This window comes from Oncorhynchus mykiss, chromosome 21 (assembly GCF_013265735.2).
Source record: "Oncorhynchus mykiss isolate Arlee chromosome 21, USDA_OmykA_1.1, whole genome shotgun sequence".
In the NCBI taxonomy this organism is placed as follows: domain Eukaryota; kingdom Metazoa; phylum Chordata; class Actinopteri; order Salmoniformes; family Salmonidae; genus Oncorhynchus; species Oncorhynchus mykiss.
Window position 1 is genome coordinate 36,864,139 of NC_048585.1, and position 23,799 is coordinate 36,887,937.

The following is a 23,799-nucleotide window of genomic DNA, read 5'->3' on the forward strand; positions in this document are numbered from 1 at the left end:
AACAACTACCTCTTTCCCTACTGTATTTTATTTATTTATTTATTTTGCTCCTTTGCACCCCATTATTTTTATTTCTACTTTGCACATTCTCCCATTGCAAATCTACCATTCCAGTGTTTTACTTGCTATATTGTATTTACTTTGCCACCATGGCCTTTTTGCCTTTACCTCCCTTATCTCACCTCATTTGCTCACATCGTATATAGACTTGTTTATACTGTATTATTGACTGTATGTTTGTTTTACTCCATGTGTAACTCTGTGTCGTTGTATGTGTCGAACTGCTTTGCTTTATCTTGGCCAGGTCGCAATTGTAAATGAGAACTTGTTCTCAACTTGCCAACCTGGTTAAATAAAGGTGAAATAAAATAAAATAAAATAAAAAGGGGAGAGAAGACAGAAGGGAGTGAGAGCAGAGAGAGGAGAAGGAAGAGGTGATAAATAGGTTAGGAAAGAGGGTAGAGGACAGCGGAGAGGGGAGTAGAAGGGATAGCGTACAGAAAGGAGAACGAAGAAGGGGGAAAAGGAGGGTAAAGAGAAATAGAGGCCTCGAGTCGGGGAGAGAGAAGAGAATGCGAGAGAGGAGAAAAAGAGGGGAATGTTCTTCCAGTAGCTTTAATTAATAGCTATAGAAATGAGCGTTGACTGTGGGACAGGAGGGCCCAATTTCAACATTTATTTCGCATTGAAGTGTGTCAATCTCAAGGTCAAATCAAATTAAAGGTTACATCTCTCTCTCCCCCTCGTCTCTCTATCCTTGCCCCGTCTTTCCGTATCCCTCTCACCATTCCCAGTCTATCCATCCCCCAGTCTCTCCCTCTCCCCCCGTCTCTCTCTCTCCTTCCCCCCGTTTCTTTCTGTCTCTCGCTCTCCATCTCGTCTCTCTCGGTCTCTCCCCATCACTCTGTGTCTCTCCCTCTCTCGGTCTCTCCCCATCACTATGTGTCTCTCCCTCCCCCAGTCTCTCCCTTCCACCGTCTCTCTCCCTCATCTCTCTCCCTCCCTGCCCCCAGCAACTCTGTCCCTCGCCCCGTCTCTCTCCCTCCCTCCCCCTGCAACTCTGTCCCTCGTCCCGTCTCTCTCTTGCTCTCCCTCTCGCTCCCACATCTCCCTCTCGCTCCCACATCTCCCTCTCGCTCCCACATCTCCCTCTCGCTCCCACATCTCCCTCTCGCTCCCACATCTCCCTCTCGCTCCCACATCTCCCTCTCGCTCCATGCAACTCTCTATCCCTTGCCCCGTCTCCCTCTCTCCGTCTCTCTCTCTCTCTCCCTCCTCGTCTCTCTCGCTCTCCCCCTCCACCCCCAGTCTCTCTCTTCCCTGTCTCTCCCACGTCTCTCTCTCCCCCCGCCTCCCTGTCTCTCACCCTCCCATCTCTCCCTCTCCGTCTTTCTCTCCCTCCCCCCTCTGTTTCTCTCTCTCCATCCCACGTCTCTCTCTCTTCCCCATCATCTCTGTCTCTCCCTCCCCCGTGTCGCTCTGTCCCTCCCCGTATATAGCGATCTCCCTCCGTCTCTCTTCCCCATCTCCGTGTCTCTGTCCCTCCCCATGTCTCTCACTCCCTCCGTCTCCCTCCCACCCACCCATGTCTCTCTCCCCCAGTTTCTCATTCCCTTCACCGTCCCTCTCTCTCCCTCCAGCTCTCTCTCTACCGCAGTCTTTCTCTGTCTCTTCCCCCCCCCACCTCTCCCTCCCCCAGTCTCTCCCTCCCCCAGTGTCTCTCTCTCTCTCCCCCAGTCTCTCCCACTCTCCCTCACCCAGCCTCTCCCACTCTCCCGAGTGGCACAGCGGTCTAAGGCGTAGCATGTCATTGCTAGAGGCGTCACTACTGACCCTGGTTTGATTCCAGGCTGTAACACAACCGGCCATGATTGGGAGTCCCATAGGGCGGCACACAATTGTCTCTCCCCCTCTCTTCTGATAGAGAAAATTAGCTCCATGGTCCAAAAAAATGCCTATAACCATTCCTGGAAGATCCGTTCTATTTATAACGGACAAAATCTGTATATAAAAAAGGTTTGCGTTATGCAAGTCAGTTGCACAACACTCATTGGCAGGAGAGAATGAATTGAGAGAGAGAGGGAAGAAAGAGAGAGGGGTGAGAGAGCGAGAAGGGGCGGAAAGATGGATGGAGAGAGAGACAGAGAGAAATAGGAAATAAGTGAGGAGGAAAGAGAGAAACAAAGAGATAGTGTGTGTACTTTGGCAGAAGGGAATGTGAGTGAGGTTTATGTTAGTAGCGTTGAGGGAAAATTCATGCATTGTGCTATTAAGATAAACCGCTGTGTCTCTCGTTCTCCAACTCCGTCTCTCTCCTTCTCCCTTTCTGCTGGAACGAGCATAGCCTTGCATCGTCAGTTAGACACTACATTATAAAGGCTTCAGCATGGTATTTCTGTATCAGCATGGTATTGACCTGTCTAGTGTTAACGTTTACTCTGTTTAAATCAATACGCAAAATCAATTACACTACCGGCCTAAAGTTTAAGAACACCTACTCATTCAAGGGTTTTTCTTTATTTGTACTATTTTCTACATTGAAGAATAATAGTGAAGAAATCAAAACTATGAAATAAAAAAAGTGTTAAATCAAAATATATTTTGAGAGTCTTCAAATTGCAAAGCTGTCATCAAGGCGAAGGTTGGCTTACTCTTTGCATTCTCTCAACCAGCTTCATGAGGTAGTCACCTGGAATGCATTTCAAATAACAGGTTTCTTCAAGTGCAGTCTCAAAAACCATCAAGCGCTACGATGAAACTGGCTCTCATGACGACCGCCACAGGAATGGAAGACCCAGAGTTACCTCTGTGAAAGATAAGTACATTAAAGTTAGCAGCCTCAGAAATGGCACCCCAAATAAATGCTTCATAGAGTTCAAGTAACAGACACATCTCAACATCAACTGTTCAAAGGAGACTGTGAATCAGGACGAATTGCTGCAAAGAAACAACTACTAAAGGACACCAATAAGAAGAAGAGACTTGCTTTGGCCAAGAAACATGAGCAATGGACATTAGACCAGTGGAAAGTTGTCCTTGTGAAATGCTGTGTGGGTGAACGGATGATCTCTTGCATTTGTATTTCCCACCGCAAAGCATGGAGGAGGTGTGATGGTGCGGGGGTGCTTTGCAGATTACATGGTCAGTGATTGATTTAGAATTCCATGCACACTTAACCAGCATGGCTACCACAGCATTCTGCAGCATTCTGCAGCGATACACCATCACACCTGGTTTGGGCTTAGTGGAACTATCATTTGTTTTTCCAACAGGACAATGAACTAACACACCTCCATGCTGTGTAAGGGCTATTTCTCCAAGAAGGAGAGTGATGGAGTGCTGCATCAGATGACCTGGCCTCCACAATCCCGGCCTCAACCAAATGGAGATGGTTTGGGATGAGTCGGACCACAGAGTGAAGGAAAAGCAGCCAACAAGTGCTCAACATATGTGGGAATGCCTTCAAAACTGTTGGAAAAGCATTCCAGGTGAAGTTGGTTGAGAGAATTCCAGGAGTGTGCAAAGCTGTCATCAAGGCAAAGGGAGGCTATTTGAAGAATCTCAAATATATTTGAATGTGTTTAACCTTTTTGGGATAGGGGGCAGCATTTTCACTTTTGGATGAATAGCGTGCCCAGAGTGAACTGCCTTCTACTCTGTCCCAGATGCTAATATATGCATATTATTAGTAGCATTGGATAGAAAACACTCTGAAGTTTCTAAAACTGTTTGAATGATGTCTGTGAGTATAACAGAACTCATATGGCAGGCGAAAACCTGAGAAAAATCCAACCAGGGAGTGGAAATCTGAGGTTTGTAGTTTTTAAAAGCTTGGCCTACCGAATACACAGTGTCTATGGGGTCAAGTTGCACTTCCTAAGGCTTCCACTAAATGTCAACCTTCTTTAGAAACTTGTTTCCGGCTTCTGTTATAAAGGAGGGGGAAATGGGAGCTGAATGAGTCATGGGTCTGGCAGAGTGTCTCAGGCTCGTGAAGCGCAGTCCCGACAGAGTTAGCTCTCGTTCCAGTGCTTTTCTTCAGACAATGGAATTCTCCGGTTGGAACATTATTGATGATTTATGTTAAAAACATCATAAAGATTGATTCCATACATCGTTTGACTTGTTTCTACGACCTGTAACGGAACTTTGAGTTTTTGTCTGGACGTAGTGCTAACAACAAGTGGCTATTTGGAAATAAATTATGGACTTTATGGATCTTTATAGAAAAAAAATCAGTAATTTATTGTCGAACTGCGATTCCTGGGAGTGCATTCTGATGAAGATCAAAGGTAAGTGAATATTTATAATGTTATTTCTAACTTCTGTTGACTCCAACATGGCGGATATTTCTTTGGCTGGATTGGGTTCTGAGCACCGTACTCAGATTATGCTTTTTACGTAAAGTTTTTTTTAAATCTGACACAGACTTCTCCTTAATGCAATCGCTATCTTTAATTATGTGAATAACAGTTGTATCTTTTATCAATGTTTATTATGAGTATTTCTGCAAATTCACCAGATGTTTTGGAATCAAAACATTACTGCAAGTAATGCGCCAATGTAAACTGAGATTTTTGGATATCAATATGCACATTATCGAACAAAACATACATGTATTGTGTAACATGTATTGTGTAACATGATGTCCTATGAATGTCATCTGATGAAGCTCATCAAAGGTTTATATATTTATGCTTTTTGTGACTCCTATCTCTGGCTGGAAAATGGTGAAAGTGTTTTTTTTTACTTGGCTCTGACCTAACTTAATCATGCAGTGGGGCAAAAAAAAGTATTTAGTCAGCCACCAATTGTGCAAGTTCTCCCACTTAAAAAGATGAGAGGCCTGTAATTTTCATCATAGGTACACTTCAACTATGACCGACAAAATTAGAAAAAAAATCTAAAAAAATCACATTGTAGGATTTTTTATTAATTTATTTGCAAATTATGGTGGAAAATAAGTATTTGGTCAATAACAAAAGTTTCTCAATACTTTGTTATATACCCTTGTTGGCAATGACAGAGGTCAAAGGTTTTCTGTAAGTCTTCAAAGTTTTCACACACTGTTGCTGGTATTTTGGCCCATTCCTTCATGCAGATCTCCTCTAGAGCAGTGATGTTTTGGGGCTGTTGCTGGGCAACACGGACTTTCAACTCCCTCCAAAGATTTTCTATGGGGTTGAGATCTGGAGACTGGCTAGGCTACTCCGGGACCTTGAAATGCTCCTTCGTTGCCCGGGCGGTGTGTTTGGGATCATTGTCATGCTGAAAGACCCAGCCACGTTTCATCTTCAATGCCCTTGCTGATGGAAGGAGGTTTTCACTCAAAATCTCATGATACATGGCCCCATTCATTCTTTCCTTTACACGGATCAGTCGAACTGATCCCTTTGCAGAAAAACAGCCCCAAAGCATGATGTTTCCACCCCCATGCTTCACAGTAGGTATGGTGTTCTTTGGATGCAACTCAGCATTCTTTGTCCTCCAAACACAACGAGTTGAGTTTTTACCAAAAAGTTATATTTTGGTTTCATCTCACCATATGACATTCTCCCAATCTTCTTCTGGATCATCCAAATGCTCTCTAGCAAACGTCAGACGGGCCTGGACATGTACTGGCTTAAGCAGGGGGACAAGTCTGGCACTGCAGGATTTGAGTCCCTGGTGGCGTAATGTGTTACTGATGGTAGGCTTTGTTACTTTGGTCCCAGCTCTCTGCAGGTCATTCACTAGGTCCCCCCGTGTGGTTCTGGGATTTTTGCTCACCGTTCTTGTAATCATTTTGACCCCACGGGGTGAGATCTTGCGTGGAGCCCCAGATCGAGGGAGATTATCAGTGGTCTTGTATGTCTTCCATTTCCTAATAATTGCTCCCACAGTTGATTTATTCAAACCAAGCTGCTTACCTATTGCAGATTCAGTCTTCCCAGCCTGGTGCAGGTCTACAATTTTGTTTCCGGTGTCCTTTGACAGCTCTTTGGTCTTGGCCATAGTGGAGTTTGGAGTGTGACTGTTTGAGGTTGTGGACAGGTGTCTTTTATACTGATAACAAGTTCAAACAGGTGCCATTAATACAGGTAACGAGTGGAGGACAGAGGAGCCTCTTAAAGAAGAAGTTACAGGTCTGTGAGAGCCAGAAATCTTGCTTGTTTGTAGGTGACCAAATACTTATTTTCCACCATAATTTGCAAATAAATTCATTAAAAATCCTACAATGTGATTTTCTGGATTTTTCCCCCTCATTTTGTCTGTCATAGTTGAAGTGTACCTATGATGAAAATGTACAGGCCTCTCATCTTTCTAAGTGGGAGAACTTGCACAATTGGTGGCTGACTAAATTATTTTTTGCCCCACTGTATGTTGCGCTTTCGCTGTAAAACCTCTTTGAAAATCGGACACGATGGGTAGATTAACAACAAGTTTATCTTTCATTTGCTGTAATGTGTGAAAGTTACATATTTAAAAAATATATTTTTGAATTTCGTGCACTACCTTTTCAGCGGAATGTTGTCGAGGGGTTCCGCGAGCGGAAGTTTAACACTTTTTTGGTTACTACATGATTCCATATGTGTTATTTCATAGTTTTGATGTCTTCACTATTATTCTCCAATGTAGAAAATAGTAAAGATAAAGAAAAACCCTTGAATGAGTAGGTGTTCTACAACTTTTGACTCCGGATGACTGTGTGATCTCACTCTCCATTGGATATGAGCAAAACTTTTAAATCATGTTAACACTTGCAAGGCCTCCGGGCTAGATGGAATATCAGGACCAGCCCGTTCACAGAGCATGCAAGGACCAACTGGCAAGTGTCTTCACAGACATTTTCAATCTTTCCTTGTCCCAGTCTATAATCCCAACATGTTTCAAGGTGACCACCATTGTCCCTGTTCCCAAGAACTCCAAGGTAGCATGCCTATATCACCCTGTAGCACTCACATCTGTAATTATGAAGTGCTTTAAAAAAACTGGTCATGACACACAACACCATCATCTCAGACACCCTGGGCCTACTTCAATTTGCATAACGCCCCAACAGACCCACAGATGGTGAAATCTTAATTGTACTTCACACTGCCCTCTCCCACCTGGACAAGAGGGAAAATAACTATGTCATAAACTGAGGGTATTTGGAAAAAGCCACAGGATGGTTATTCAATACCGTCAATTTCAAAACTGTTTCTTTGAATTTTTTCAATAAATTTGAACATTTGAATAACCTTTTAAGTTAATACCTGCAGTCAACTTGTGCAATATGTTAGGAGATGAAGCAGATTGCTGTCACACCCTGACCTCATTTCGTCTGTCATAGTTGAAGTGTACCTATGATAAATTACAGGCCTCTCATCTTTTTAAGTGGGAGAACTTGCACAATTGGTGGCTGACTAAATACTTTTTTGCCCCACTGTATATGTTATTAATAGGGATGCGCAACATATCGGTGAGCATATCAGAATCGGACGATATTAGCTAAAAATGAAAGCACGGCCCGATGTCTAGTTCGACGCCGATGTGCAAAACTGATGTCAAAGCTGACGTGCATACTTATATAAACGTAAGTAGATTACGTAACAAAAAACACAGCGCCATACAGAACAAAAGCAGAAAAATACTACGCGCACACTACCAAAAGTTCAAAGTTCAAGTCGAGCAGTCCTTTTTAAGAGTAAGAACATTTCAACGAGACAACTCAAAAGGCAAAATCCATTAATGCCAAGATAATGGAATTCATTGCCCTTGACAATCAGTGCTCTGTCGTGGATGATGTTGGCTTTCGCCGACTGGTCGAGCCCCAGTACACACTATTTTTCAGATGTTGCCCAACCAGAGTTATACAGTATTGTTGAAACTCACATCCATGAGCGTCACTGTTATTAGCTTCACGACTGACATTTGGACCAGCGATGTCAGCCCCATGAGCATTATGAGTCTGACAGCACAGTGGGTCGATGAGGATTTCATACTGAGGAAAGCTCAAGAATGTGCTGGTTCTCATACCGCTGCTGCCATTTCAATGGCATTTGAGAACATGTTTGAAACTTGGAAACATGAGCACTCCTAGCTCCATTCGAACAACTGACTCAACTGCATCTTCAGCAGACGGGATACCCTGTCATGGCATCGAAACGCCTGCTCAACAAAATTGCCAACACAGACCGTGGGGTTAAAACAAAAGTACTCGAGGCTGTGAACAAGCTCTCTGAGCCTCTTTACTGTGTCGCCACCATGCTCGATGCTAGATACAAGGACCGCTACTTCGATGCAGACAAGAAACTGTGATTATGTGAAATGTTACATACACAGGTGGACATGGGGATGGGGATATACGTAAATGCCAACCAAAACTTTTTGGTCAGTGTGTGTGTGTGTGTATAACCTTTATTTAACTAGGCAAGGCAGTTAAGAACAAATTCTTATTTACAATGACAGCCCACCCCAGCCAAACCTGGATGACACTGGGCCAATTGTGCACCGCACTATGGCACTCCCGATCACGGCCAGATGTGACAGATGTGACTGTAGTGACGCCTCTTGCACTGAGATGCAGTGCCTTAGACCGCTGTGTCCGTGTGTGTGTTAACTATTTACTGTACTAGAATGCTTAAAATGCCACTAAAATGTAAAAAATTGGTCATTGGTATAGTTTTTTTTGGCAAGGAAAATATTAGATATCGGTATTGGCTAAAAATGTAATATCTGTGCATCACTAGCTAATGTTGCATTAATTCAGTCACAATTGCCACAGAAAGGGGTTGCTAGTGTTAACTAACAGGGAAAACTCTAGAAAGTTTAGAAAAGTTAAGTTAAGTGAAGTTCAATCTTGTGCTTCTCTCCATGGGCTGATGGTTCCCACTAAACTGCGCAAGTACTTTGCTCACAAGCTTATACAGTTGAAGTCGGAAGTTTACATACACCTTAGCCAAATACATTTAAACTCAGTTTTTCACAATTCCTGACATTTAATCTTAGTAAAAATTCCCTGTCTTAGGTCAGTTAGGATCACCACTTTATTAAGAATGTGTAATGTCAGAATAATAGTAGAAAGAATGATTTATTTCAGCTTTTATTTCTTTCATCACATTCCCAGTGGATCAGTTTACATACACTCAATTAGTATTTGGTAGCATTGCCTTTAAATTGTTTAACTTGGGTCAAACGTTTCAGGTAACCTTCCACAAGCTCCCAACAACAAGTTGGGTGAATGTTGGCCCTATCCCCTGACAGCGCTGGTGTAAATGAGTCAGGTTTGTACGCCTCCTTGCTCGCACACGCTTTTTCAAATTTTCCATAGGATTGAGGTCAGGGCTTTCTGATGGCCACTCCAATACCTTGACTTTGAGCATTTTGACGCAACTTTGGAAGTATACTTAGGGTCATTGTCCATTTGGAAGACCCATTTGCGACCAAGCTTTAACTTGGACTGATGAGATGTTGGTTGCTTCAATATATCCACCTAATTTTCCTCACTCATGAAGTCATCTATTTTGTGAAGTGCACCAGTCCTTCCTGCAGCAAAGCACCACCACAACATGATGCTGCCACCCCCGTGATTCACGGTTGGGATGGTGTTCTTCGGCTTGCAAGCCTCCCCCTTTTTCCTCCATAACATAACGACAGTCATTATAGCCAAACAGTTCTATTTTTGTTTCATCAGACCAGAGGACATTTCTCCAAAAAGTATGATCTTTGTCCCAATATGCAGTTGCAAACCGCAGTCTGGCTTTTTTAATGGCGGTTTTGAAGCAGAGGCTTCTTCCTTGCTGAGCGGCCTTTCAGGTTACGTCGATATAGGACTTGTTTTACTGTCAGAAGCTTCTAAAGCCATGACATAATTTTCTAGAATTTTACAAGCTGTTTAAAGGCACAGTCAACTTAGTGTATGTACACTTCTGACCCACTGGAATAGTGATTGAGTGAAATAATCTGTCTGTAAACAATTGTTGCAAAAATTACATTTGTGGAGTGGTTGAAAAACAAGTTTTAATGACGCCAACCTAAGTGTATGTAAACTTCCGGCTTCAACCGTATATAAAAAAACATATGTGACCCGTTTCAAGAAGCTAGGCCAATGTTGCACGCCTACACAGGAGAGGCATTTGAACGTTTTTTTATTTTTACATAAATTGGTTTTTGGCAGAATTGCCTTCTGGAACTGCCTTCCTGTGCCTTAATAACAAATGTGTATGCCATCTGTAAACACGAATAAAATTGTTAAATTACAAGCCTAGTTTACAGGAAAAAGCCAGGAACCTTCCCGCTAACTGTGATTGACTGAGATAATTTATGGGCTGGACATTCCAAGAAATGAGTTCAGGTTGGTCTGCCATGTAGCACGCTTGTCTACATCATGTTAAATATATAGTGTTAGCCATGGAGAACTGCAAAAGTGTTGCTACTGCTCTCAATAATATGGCTTCCCTGAAGATCAGTGGGAACAAATTGTGATGGTCTACTTTCTGCACACGATCAGTGTGACCCGGGATGACTTGACACAACGGTCAAACAAGTTTTAGCTAACTTCAAACCAAATGGAAAAGACACGCTCCCGTGAAGTGTTCATCCATGTATATGGACGGGTAAGACTAACTCTATTTTCAGATATTATAAGTTTCTAATTTTGTCAGTAATTTTTATTGTAAGTTAAAGTGTACTGTTAGCTAGCAAGTGAACTGTTAGCTAGCAAGCAATCTGTGTGCATACTTACCTGATTTATTTGATTAATGGTTAAAAATGAATACTTAACAAATAGTAAGACATTTCTGTTCTACTAATGCTGTGTTTTTATGGACTCCACTCAAGCTCTCTGTAGCTAATCTGGGCGTATGGTCAAGAATGGGTTTCACCAGAGATAATGAGGGATTGTTCTACTCCTAAACTGTCTCAAAATCATTCTTGCATCTGGGAGACTAAGCCAGGTGGGGGTCTGCTCGGCCCAACAGTCAAGAGTGTTGGGTTGCCTAGTCTCATTATTCCAATAATTAAATCGATATTAAATAAAGATGATTGTTTGAAGAAATTACAAAGTCTCAGTATGAATTTCCACAACAAACCACACAATATTGCAAAGACTTTGATATTACCGGCCACAATTGATATGGTGAAAACAATGTGAGGGGAGGCAGAGGCATAGAAACTCACATCAATACCTTTGTCCGATAACACTGTCAAACTAAGAATTGATGATATAGCTAGCAATCAAAAGGAAACTGAGTAACGACTCAAACTCCCCACCTTATGCTCTCCAAATGGATGTTAGCTGTGAGGGCCAAGATACACGGACTTTAGTTTGCTACATGTCGGGGGATGCTATTCACAAAGACATATTGTTCTGTCTCACGATTCCCGAGCAAGAGTTCGAGGTACGCACTGTCGACCACGCCTCCTGACTTTGAGAATTTACCATGCGACATGCATCAAGCACACCCATCTCAGTAGTGGTGGTGAGATAATTTCTCTTATGTCAGACTAATTTGCAATTGAATGTCATAACCACACATAAGTATATGATGGTGAATTGAGAATACAATCAGGCGTACAGTTAGAATGTTCTGCAATTGACTGCCATAACTTGTTTTATTCGCTGTTAATTACATAATTTTCTTTATCGTGGTTGGGCTCGCGAGAAAGTTCTTGTATCAAAATGGGGTCGTAGGCCCAAAAAGTTTGGGAACCCCTGGGATAGTGTTAGGTTTAGAATAGGGCTTTAGGGTAAAGGTTTAAGTTTAGGGTTAAAAAAGGGTTAAGGTTAGGGTTAGTAGATAGTCAATCTGAAGATGCTCTATGAATAGGCAACCTTACGCTGTTATTGGGCTATGTAGCCTATACTCTTAGAAAATATTGTTATTTTGGGGCTCTATATAGAACCCTTTGGCTCTTTGGATGATATTAAAGATCACTTTACTAAAAAAGGTTATATATTTATATACCCCATGAGGGCAAAGAACCTTGAGGGTTTTACCCCTACCCCAGAGTGTGATGTGGATTTTTGCAAACAGCTAACAAAAGCTAACCCTTGTTAGACCTTGTTGATATCATGAAATGGCTAGCGGACATCCGAAACCTTAACTCTATGGCACGGGGAGATCGAATTTGTATTTTACAAAATTGTTACCGAGGTCAGAGTGGCAAACAGCAAGGTTCATTAAGAAAGGTTCATACAAACCTGCGCTGTTGCAAACTAAATGCTAGAAGCAAGAGGAAATAATGTGTTTAATAAAAACATTCTTATAAACACATGATTTCCTCTTGCTTTAAAATAAATACAAATTAAGGGGTTCTATATAGAACCTTTGTGATCATTTCAAATTTTAACTGCCCTTCAGGTCAAAAACCAACTGCCATTAAAGCATGAAGACGCAAGAGGAAGGTGGTTGAACTTGTAAATATACTATTTTTCAATTTATTAAGGTAAACAAAGTTGATTATTTATTTCAAATATATGAAGCCAAAGTCATATGATGAACTATGGGTTAGATAATGTTGTATTAGAATGTGTGCACCATTTGTAAGCTAGCTAGCTAGCCGAAAAAGCTAGGCTACTTTAATAAACCACTTTACAAGTTAGCTAGCTTACTCTTACAAATAAATATACTTTTTCAATTATGGAATATGAAAAATAGAGCTACAGACCCAGCCTGACATTGGAAATTATCTAATTGTTCATTGTATTTGAGTATTTCAGTGAGGGGACTATTTTCTTGAAGTCAAAGAAGACTGTTGCTGACCTCTGAACGTACGTGAACGGCCAGTGGGCTGACTGAGAGAAGGTATGTATCTAAATGATTTATTAATAAAGTATTATATATGCTATAATAAGTCTTGGTGATTCAATAGCCTAGTTAATCATGAATTGACTTAACACACTATCTATGTTTTGTTCAGTCTGGCAGTAACTCAACTATCAGAGGCAGAGGATCTCTTTTGGCTGCTGCTGACAACAGCTGCATGCAAATTGTTCTTCTACATCATAATAATATGTTTACGTAGCATTTTTTCTTCATTTTGGCATACTAATTCATGTTTCTGCTCCTTTCTTCGTATTCTCAGGAACCAGCCAGGCAACCACCCAAAATGTACTGTTCCATAAAGAAGTCAGTCAGAGTTGTTACCAAGATTGACATGGGTCATCATTCAAACAAAGGGATGCCGCCCAGGCCACAAGAGCATACTTCCAAACTATGTTTGCATATAATGAAAATAAAATCTCAAATATACTGGTCTTTTTCTCCATTATTTAACTGTTTATTCTATTATATTCTTAGCTAAAAAAAAAAATGATTTATTAGTAGTAGCCTTAATTCATAAATTACACAATACAGGGTTCCAGAGAACCAGTCAAGTTTGAACACCTACTCATTCAAGGGTTTCTTTATTTTTACTATTTTCTACATTGTAGAATAACACATACGGAATCACGTAATAATCAAAAAAAAGTGTTCAATTCTTTAAAGTAGACACCCTTTGCCTCAGTGACAGCTTTGCACACTCTTGGCATTCTCTCAACCAGCTTCAACTGGAATGCTTTTCCAACAGTCTTGTTGGCTGCCTTTCCTCCACTCTGCAGTCCGACTCATCCCAAACCATCTCAATTGGGTTGAGGTCGGGTGATTGTGGAGGCCAGGTCATCTGATGCACCACTCCATCACTCTCCTTCTTGGTTAAATAGCCTTTACAGAGCCTGGAGGTGTGTTGGGCCATTGTCCTGTTGAAAAACCAATTATATAAACACTAAGCACAAACCAGATGGGATGGCTGCAGAATGCTGTGATAACCAGCATGGCTAAGTGTGCCTTGAATTCTAAATAAATCACAGACAGTGTCACCAGCAAAGCAACTTGACACCATCTCACCTCCTCCTTCATGCTTCTTCACGGTGAGAACCACATATGCGGTGATCATCCGTTCACCAACTCTGCTTCTCACAAAGACACAAAAATGTGAAAATGTGGACTCAGACGAAAGGTCAGATTTCCACCAGTAATGTCCATTTCTCATGTTTTTTGGCCCAAGCAAGTCTCTTTTTCTTATTGGTGTCCTTTAGTAGTGGTTTCTTTGCAGCAATTTGACCATGAAGGCCTGATTCATGCAGTCTCCTCTGAACAGTTGATGTTGAGATGTGTCTGTAACTTGAACTGTGAAGCATTTATTTGGGCTGCAGTTAATTGCCGATTTCTGAGGCTGGTAACTCTAATGAACTTATCCTCTGCAACAGAGGTAACTCTGGCTCTTCCTTTCCTGTGGCGGTCCTCATGAGATTCAGTTTCATCATAGCGCATGATGGTTTTTGTGACTGCACTAGAAGAAATATGGACTCAGTCTTTTACCAAAAGGGGCTATCTTCATTATACCAACCCTACCACGTCACAGCACAACTGATTGACTCCAACGCATTAAGAAGGAAAGAAATTCCACAAATTAACTTTTAACAAGGCACATCTGTTAATTGAAATGCATTCCACCTCATGAAGCTGGCTGAGAAAATGCCAAGTGTGCAAAGCAGTCATCCAGGCAAAGGGTGGCTATCTAAAATATATTTTGTTTAACACTTTTTTGGTTGCTACATTATTCCATATGTGTTATTTCATAGTTTGAATGTCTTCACGATTATTCTACAAGTAGAAAATTGTATAAAAATACAAATTTAAAAAAAAGAATGAGTACGTGTGGCCAAACTTTTGACTGGTACTATTTATTTTTTTTGCTCAGAAAACGTGAGGTCTAAATAAAACCCCAAATAGTGTGTAAGGCTACACCAGGGTTCCACAACTGTTAGATTATTGGTGCACAATCTAACACAAACAACATGGTTGGCCGCTATTGTCAGACAGGCGACATGCCAGTTAACATTTTCGGTCACACGATTTCCTAAAACTTTGTCAAATCGTGCATGAAGTTCGTCCACAGCAGTGTTGGAATATCATCAAGCACGCCTCGTCATGAAACTTTATTCACAAAGTGTTCGTTAAACTCCAAAACTGCACTGCTGCTGCGGCCAACCCAACACCCTCCTCTCTCCCTCTTCCTTATCCAATCCACTGAACAAAAACCAATTCCTTACCTGTGATACTGACATATTCAGGTACACGAACAGTCCGGTGGTCGAGGCAATCTGTAGAACGATCACCACAATCACCACCATTGCGATCCACATCTTGGATGGCGCGGCATCGCGACGCGTGTTTGCCGTGGCCGGGACCATCATATACGTTGTGGATTCGTTGCTGACGCTTCTGAAGTAATCCTGCTGCTGCTGAAGGCTGTTCGGCGTGGCCATGGTAGCATTCCCGACACATGTGTATCCGTCAAAAACAACAACGAAGTCAAGGACGGGACGGGTATATTAAATCAATGCCCAGGCTACATGAGCTTGTCTTATGCTTTTCGATTCGGAAAGAGCCCCTTCATTCAATTTACCGTGTGAGGAGGAGAAGGAGGGTAACCACTCCAGTCGTTTATCCTATTCCTCGTATTTCTTCCTCTTTGCCCCGACGACTTGAGAGAAAGTTGACTGGGGTAACCACGTTCCAATCCTGCAGACAGAGAGTGTGCGCAGCCTGCCTCCGCTCCAGTTCCTTCAAAACAGAGATGCGTGCGTGGTGTTAACCTCTCAGTTACCTCCTGAGAAAGTCCACTGCCACTGCACTGAACAGAATAGGACAAATATTTAGCCAAAACTCTAGAAAACTGAGCCTTGATTAAATATTTGAACTTTCCCTTGGCAATCGTCTATTTTATTGTTAGTATGGCAATGGAAATGTGTATTTGAAATGAATGGTACTTTTTTTATCATGAACAATTAAAACCTAACTAAAGTGTTTTTCATCGAACTTATATTTTTTTATTAAGAATAGATTACATTTGTGAAACTAAAAGGGAAGCATTTATGGTAAAATAAACAACTTTCATCTCAAACACAAACTCCCAATGAAGATGCATTAAGTTGCATTTGAAATGACTGTAAAAGAAGCAGATAGATGGGAACAGATAAGTGACTGCTTTTAGCGTTGTAAATATGTCTGACTATCTTTATTAATAATCTTGATTTCCTTTCCGTCTCTCCCACTTTCTGTCTCTGGTCTCTACAGCTGTGTGGTCATGTGTGAGCCAAGGGGACCACTGCTTGTCTCATTGCTCCATGAGTGTATGCTCTATATTGAGATGGGAGACAGATTGTGGGGGAGACTGTGGTTTTGGGACCCCGCCAGACAGACAGCCCTGATACTGAGGACCTCGCCCCCTCAAACTTTGCTATAAGACCGACTGACCGAACAGAGCCCTGGGAGAAAGACACAGACACTGACTAATCTAAGGTCAGTTGTTTTGGGTGTTTTCTCCCCCAAATAGTTTGGCACAGGTACTTTGATTCTTACACTTCATAGTAGCGCACAGATGTGTGGTGATCCCTTTTCCAAACAAGTATGGCTGGCCTATTCCTCTCTACCTCTCCAAATGACTATGGCATCTCCCTCTCATAATTCCTGGAAGCAGGGGAAGGAAAGCCCTGTCGCTTTTATTTTCCCATCCCTGTAAAGAGGTGAAACCACAGGTCTGCTGCTGATGTCAAAGGAGAAATAAACTCTTCACAGAGATGTTCAACATGGTTGCGTTGAAGAGCAACAATAAACCAATCAGACATTCATATGACAGAGCTGGCTGCAATCATTTGATTCAAATGATAGGGGGACTCGAAGAAAAAAAAGTGTTTGAACCAATGATCTACAGAGATGAAATGATATACAGTATATGTCTCTGAGAGACAAATTAACCTTTTATTGAGTCAGGCTTGTAATGTGTACCCACTGGGCACAGACGTCAATTCAACGTCTATTCCTCGTTGGTTCCAAGACGTGGAAACAACATTGATTCAACAAGTGTGTACCCAGTGGGTAGTGTAGTGGTAGCCTATCTACTGTGCAACTGGGACTGCAGAAAATTATCAATGTATGTAATCCACATGTGTTACTATACAGACAAAAAGGAGTGTGTGCGTGTTCACACTGTATTTCACCTGTAAACTGCCTGGATGGAAAAATAGGTGATTGCAAAGTTAAACAAACCATACAAATCCATGCACGAGGTACAGATGCAAAGTTTGGTAACACAATTATGGCACAAACAGCACAAACATTCATTGTTACTGAACTTTGCTTATGCACTGTTCTTCAAGTAAATGTGTTTTTGTAACATTTTCCGTGGAAATTATTAAAGGTAGTCCTTGTGCATAGAGTTCTATGATTTGTTTAACTTTGCAATCATGCATTTTTGTTTGACATACATTTTAAAGGGTAAAATCTGAGTCTCAGTATCACTCTGTTACTCTGGAATTGCCCAGTAGCAAGCCAGCACTTCTTTCTCTCACTCACTCACTCTCTCGCTCGCTCACTCACTCACTCACTCACTCACTCACTCACACCTTGCCGTGAAGACTACTCTTCTGAAACTCTGTGCATGTATCGGTCTAAACCTGGGCTCTTTGTATATATATTTTGCATGTGTGTATGTTTCTGCCTATGTGTGTGTGTATGTTCCTGTCCGTATTGTGTCCCGCGGAAGGGGCTGCCCGTGGACAAATGTGGGAGGCAAAAGTTCACAATCTAAATTCCTGCCATGTTAGATATCTGAGCTGGGGGAATACATCAGACACACACACTCGCGCACACACGCAGGCAGGCAGAAACACACCTCAACCAAACATGTGCGCACACACACACACACACACACAAACACACACGCACACAAAAACATACCTTAGCCACACACACACACACACACACAAACACACACACACACACACACACACACCGGACGCACACACATACAGTGCCGTTTCTAGGGATAACTGACATAAGCAGCTGCCCCGCTAGGGGGCCCCCCAACCCAAAATGTATGTTCAGCTTACTGTTAGTTAGTATAGTAGAATACACAATGTGCAATTTGGAAATTTGGTAGTGCATCAGCAGTTTTCCTCTTTTTACTGTATGTCAGTCACTGACAGTCACTCAATTAGCCCATGTCAGCACTTTATAGATTGCTAGGTAAATTAGTCTAGCCAGCAATCTAAACCTTCTAGTAATCATGGCTGAATTACTGACCAGACACACAAGGCATGTGCCCAGGGACCCTGACCTCTAGGGGGCCCCCATTGATTTTGTTAGTCACTCTCACTGTGACATCATATGAACATGGCATGCACAATAAATATAAGTATGTGAACACCCCTTCAAATGAGTGGATTTGGCTATTTCAGCCACACCGTTGCTGACGTGTATAATATCGACCACACAGTCATGCAATCTCCATTGGCAGTAGAATGGCCTTACTCAGTGACTTTCAATGTGGCAATATCATAGGATGCCACCTTTCCAACCAATCAGTTCTTCAAATGTCTGCCCTGCTAGAGCTGCCACGGTCAACTGTAAATGTTGTTATTGTGAAGTGGAAATACCTAGGAGCAACAATGGCTCAGCAGTGAAGTGGTAGGCCACACAAGCACACAGAATGGGGACCATCGAGTGCTGAAGCACATAGCGCATAAAAACCTTCTGTCCTCGGTTCCAACTATCACTACCGAGTTCCAAACTGCCTCTGGAAGAAATGTCAGCACAATAACTGTTCGTATTGAGCTTCATGAAATGGGTTTCCATGGCTGAGAAGCTGCACTCAAGCCTAAGATCACTATGCGCAATGCCAAGCGTCGGCCGGAGTGGTGTAAAGCACACTTCACCATCTGGCTGTCCGGTGGATGAATCTGAGTTTGGCGGATGCCAGGAGAACGCTACCTGCCCCAATGCATAGTGCCAACTGTAAAGTTTGGTGGATGAGGAATAATAGTCTGTTTCTGGCTAGGCCCCCTAGTTCCAGTGAAGGGAAATAATTGTATATATTTCATATATACAATTGGATATTTCTTGATATCCAATTGGTAGTTACAGTCTTGTCCCATCGCAGCAACTCACGTACTGACTAGGGAGAGGCAAAGATCGAGAGCCATGCGTCCTCCAGAACACGACCCTGCCAAACCGCACTGCTTCTTGACACACTACTCACTTCTCCCGGAAGCCAGCCTCACCAATGTGTCAGAAGAAACACTGTTCAACTGGCGACCGTGTCAGCATGCATGCTCCCGGCCCACCACAGGAGTCACTAGAGTGCAATGGGACAAGGACATCCCGGCCTGCCATAGCTAGGTTGCAATGGAGCCCGCTTAGCCTGGAATAGCTAACAAACGTTTCCAGAAGCTGTACAAGCTGTGTTTATTATGCACTTGTCCAGGACAGAATTAACAATCCGAAGTTCCAATGTGGCTATGCTTAAAACACAAATCTCAATTCTGTGCAAATTTATGGAGAGAAATGTTTGTCTTTCTCAACGACACCTTGTCATCTGTCCCTATCTGAATGGCCTGTGCTAAATGGAACTTGCCTGCCAAGGAAACCGAAAGCAGCAGCATGCTGCTAAGCAGACGGGAGTAACTGCGAGAGGTTCGGAGCAGATTGACATCAGAAATAATAGCTTAGCTGCACCGGTGCCTGATCTACCTGCGCCTTCTTCAAATAAAAAATCAAATCACATTTTATTTGTCACATACACATGGTTAGCAGATGTTTATGGGAGTGTAGCGAAATGCTTGTGTTTCTAGTTCCGACCATGCAGTAATATCTAACAAGTAATCTAACAATTTCACAACAACTACCTTACAAGTGTAAGGGAATGAATAATAATATGTACATAAAAATATTTGGATGAGCGATGGCCAAACTGCATTGGCAAGATCCAGTAGATGGTATAGAGTACAGTATATACATATACCATGAGTAAGGTAGGGTATGTAAACATCATATAAAGTGGCATTGTTTAAAGTGGCTACTGATACATTTATTACATCCAATTTTTTATTATTAAAGTGGCTAGAGATGAGTCAGTATGTTGGCAGCAGCCACTCAATGTTAGTGGTCCCAGCTTTGATGCACCTGTACTGACCTCACCTTCTGGATGATAGCGGGGTGAACAGGCAGTGGCTCGGGTGGTTGTTGTCCTTGATGATCCTTTTGGCCTTCCTGTGACATCGGGTGGTGTAGGTGTCCTGGAGGGCAGGTAGTTTGCCGCCGGTGATGCATTGTGCAGACCTCACTACCCCCTGGAGAGCCTTACGGTTGTGGGCGGGGCAGTTGCCGTATCAGGCGGTGATACAGCCCGACAGGATGCTCTCGATTGTGCATCTGTAAAAGTTTGTGAGTGTTTCTGATGACCTCCTCCTTCTTCAGCCTCCTGAGGTTAAAGAGGCGCTGCTGCAACTTCTTCACCACACTGTCTCTGTGGGTGGACCATTTAAGTTTGTCTGTGATGTGTACGCTGAGTAACTTCAAACTTTCCACCTTCTCCACTATTGTCCTGTCGATGTGGATAGGGGGGTGCTCCCTCTGCTGTTTCCTGAAGTCCACGATCTCCTTTGTTTTGGTGACATTGAATGTGGGGTTATTTTCCTGACACCACACTCCGAGGGCCCTCACCTCCTCCCTGTAGGCCGTCTCGTCAGCAGGGTGGAGATGTTGTTTCCTACCCTCACCACCTGGAGGCGGCCTGTCAGGACGTCCAGGACCCAGTTGCACAGGGCGGGGTCGAGACCCAGGCTTAATGACGAGTTTGTAGGGTACTTTGTTGTTAAATGCTGAGCTGTAGTTGAAGAACAGCATTCTTACATAGGTATTCCTCTTGTCCAGATGGGTTAGGGCAGTGTGCAGTGTGATTGCGATTGCGTCGTCTGTGGACCTATTGGAGCGGTAAGCAAATTGGAGTGGGTCTAGGGTGTCAGGTAGGGTGGAGGTGATATGGTCCTTTACTAGTCTCCCAAAGCACTTCATGATGACGGAAGTGAGTGCTATGGGACGATAGTCATTTAGCTCAGCTATCTTAGCATTCTTGGGAACAGGAACAATGGTGGCCCACTTGAAGCATGTGGGAACAGAAGACTGGGATAAGGATTGATAGAATATGTCCGTAAACACACCAGCCAGCTAGTCTGCGCATGCTCTGAGGCCCTGGCTAGGTATCCCGTCTAGGCCGGCAGCCTTGCGAGGGTTAACACGTTTAAATGTTTTACTCATGTTGGCTGCAGTGAAGGAGAGCCAGCAGGTTTTGGTAGCGGGCCGTGTCAGTGGCACTGTATTGTCTTAAAAGAATTTGTTTAGTTTGTCTGGGAGCAAGACATCATGATCCGTGACGGGGCTGGTTTTCTTTTTGTTGTCCGTGATTGGCTGTAGACCCTGCCACATACCTCTCATGCCTGAGCCGTTGAATTGCGAATCTACTTTGCCTCTATACTGATGCTTAGCTTGTTTGATTGCCTTGCGTAGGGAATAGCTTCACTGTTTGTATTCGGTCATGTTTCCGGTCGCCTTGCCCTGATTAAAAGCCGTGGTTCGCGCTTTAAGTTTTGCGCGAATGCTACCATCAATCCACAGTTTCTGGTTGGAGAAGGTTTTAATAGTCGCTGCGGGTACAACATCACTGATGCACTTGCTAATAAACTCGCTCACCGAATCAGCGAATTCATCAATGTTATTGTCCGACGCTAGGCGGAACATGTCCCAGTCCACGTGATCGAAGCAATCTCGAAGCGTGGAATCCGATTGTTCGGACCAGCGTTGAACAGACCTGAGCACAGGCGTTTCCTGTTTTAGTTTCTGTCTATAGGCTGGGAGCAACAAAATGGAGTCGTGGTAAGATTTTCTGAAAGGAGGGCAGGGGAGGGCTTTGTATGCGCCCCGGAAGTTAGAATAACAATGATCCAGGGTTTTGCCAGCCCGGTCGCGCATTCAATATGCTGATAAAATTTAGGGAGCCTTGTTTTCAGATTAGCCTTATTAAAATCCCCAGCTACAATAGATGCAGCCTCAGGATATGTGGTTTCCAGTTTACATAGAGTCCAATGAAGTTCTTTCACGGCCGTCGATGTGTCTGCTTGGGGGGGATATACACAATTCTCTTGGTAGATAATGCGGTCTGCATTTGATTGTATGGAACTCTATATCAGCTTAACAAAATTACTTGAGTTCCTGTATGTTGTTATGATCACACCACGTCTCGTTAATCATAAGGCATACACCCCCGCCCTTCTTCTTACTAGAAAGATGTTTATTTCTGTCGGCGCGATGCATGAAGAAACCAGGTGGCTGTACCGGCTCTGATAACGTATCCCGAGTGAGCCATGTTTCCGTGAAACAAAGAACTTTACAATCTCTGATGTCTCTCTGGATTTCGTCTACCTTGTTGTCAAGAGACTGGACATTGGCGAGTAGTGTACTCGGGAGCGGTGCGCGATGTGCCAGTCCACGGAGCCTGACCAGAAGACCGCTCCGTCTTCCCCTTCTGCGGCGCCGTTGTTTTGGGTCGCCGGCTGGGATCCGATCCATTGTCCTGGGTGGTGGACCAAACAGAGGATCCGTTTCGGGAAAGTCGTATTCCTGGTCGTAATGTTGGTGAGTTGGTGTTGCTCTTATCTCCAAAAGTTCCTTCCGGCTGTATGTAATAAAACTTAAGATTTTCTGGGGTAACAATGTAAGAAATAATACATTACAAAACAAAATACTGCATAATGTCCTAGGAGCGCGAAGCAAGGTGGCCATCTCTGTCGGCGCCGGAAGTTTCTGGGATTGCCTGTGTCTGCGATGGCGTTGCTGACTTCGACTCTAGCAGAGGCTTTGTTGTCGGGTTGGGCTCTTTTTCCTCTCTCTGGATCTGACGGTGCACTGCCTGCTGTGGGAGGTCTGGACCTTTAGCCGGGAGCAGCGCGCGTACACTTTCCTGCTTCTCTTGGGCTCCGTGAAAAACTCAACTAATTGTGTAAGGGGTGGGACTGGGCGGATTTTGCCATTCCCTTCTCCGGCAGTTGTATTGGGCAATTCAATAGTGAGAAATGTCTTAGTCCCCGAAGCAAAAACGTTATGCTATTCAGGATCATCAGTACAGGACATCAATAAGCTGCTCCCAAACATTTTAAACTAGCATCAGGAAACTGAATCTATCATAGTTCATGTTCGATGCAATGACATTATGAAGGGCAGCTCATAACAGCTGAAGATGGATTTTAAATGACTGATTAGGTAACTATTTGACACCCAACAAACACCCCATAATATCTGTCCCTCTGCCCTCTAAATCGTGGCATTGAACGGTTCAGTAGACTTTTAGCACTCCATAACTGGCTACGAGACAATTGCAGCTCTGTAAGTGTATACTTTTTTGAGAATGTTGATACCTTCTGGAAACAAAGCTTGTATTATAAAGAGGATGGGATCCAACCAAATCATTTGGGTTCCTCGATCCTTTCACAGCATTATAAGGCTGCGTGGGGTCAACGATTCATCAATGACCTAAGCCCAGCTCATTTAATCCCTTCCATTGTGTCACTGAGTTACATAATGCTTCAGCAACTGTACGTTATCCCAGGGGCATTGGAAGACACAATGTAAAGTAGCCTAATTTACAGTGCCTTGCGAAAGTATTCGGCCCCCTTGAACTTTGCGACCTTTTGCCACATTTCAGGCTTCAAACATAAAGATATAAAACTGTATTTTTTGTGAAGAATCAACAACAAGTGGGGCACAATCATGAAGTGGAACGACATTTATTGGATATTTCAAACTTTTTTAACAAATCAAAAACTGAAAAATTGGGCGTGCAAAATTATTCAGCCCTCTTAAGTTAATACTTTGTAGCGCCACCTTTTGCTGCGATTACAGCTGTAAGTCGCTTGGGGTATGTCTCTATCAGTTTTGCACATCGAGAGACTGAAAT

General features: G+C 43.0%; 1 protein-coding gene across 1 annotated transcript in view; it reads right to left on the reverse strand.

The window, feature by feature from the left end:
• Positions 1-15,720, reverse strand: part of LOC110500333 (tumor necrosis factor ligand superfamily member 10) — an 84,125-nt gene extending 68,405 nt beyond the window's left edge. The window contains exon 1 of the mRNA XM_021577646.2: positions 15,062-15,720. Within this exon, the coding sequence (XP_021433321.2) occupies positions 15,062-15,277 (216 nt within the window). The 5' untranslated portion in view covers positions 15,278-15,720. The remainder of the gene's footprint in view (positions 1-15,061) is intronic.
• Positions 15,721-23,799: the final 8,079 nt, after the last annotated feature.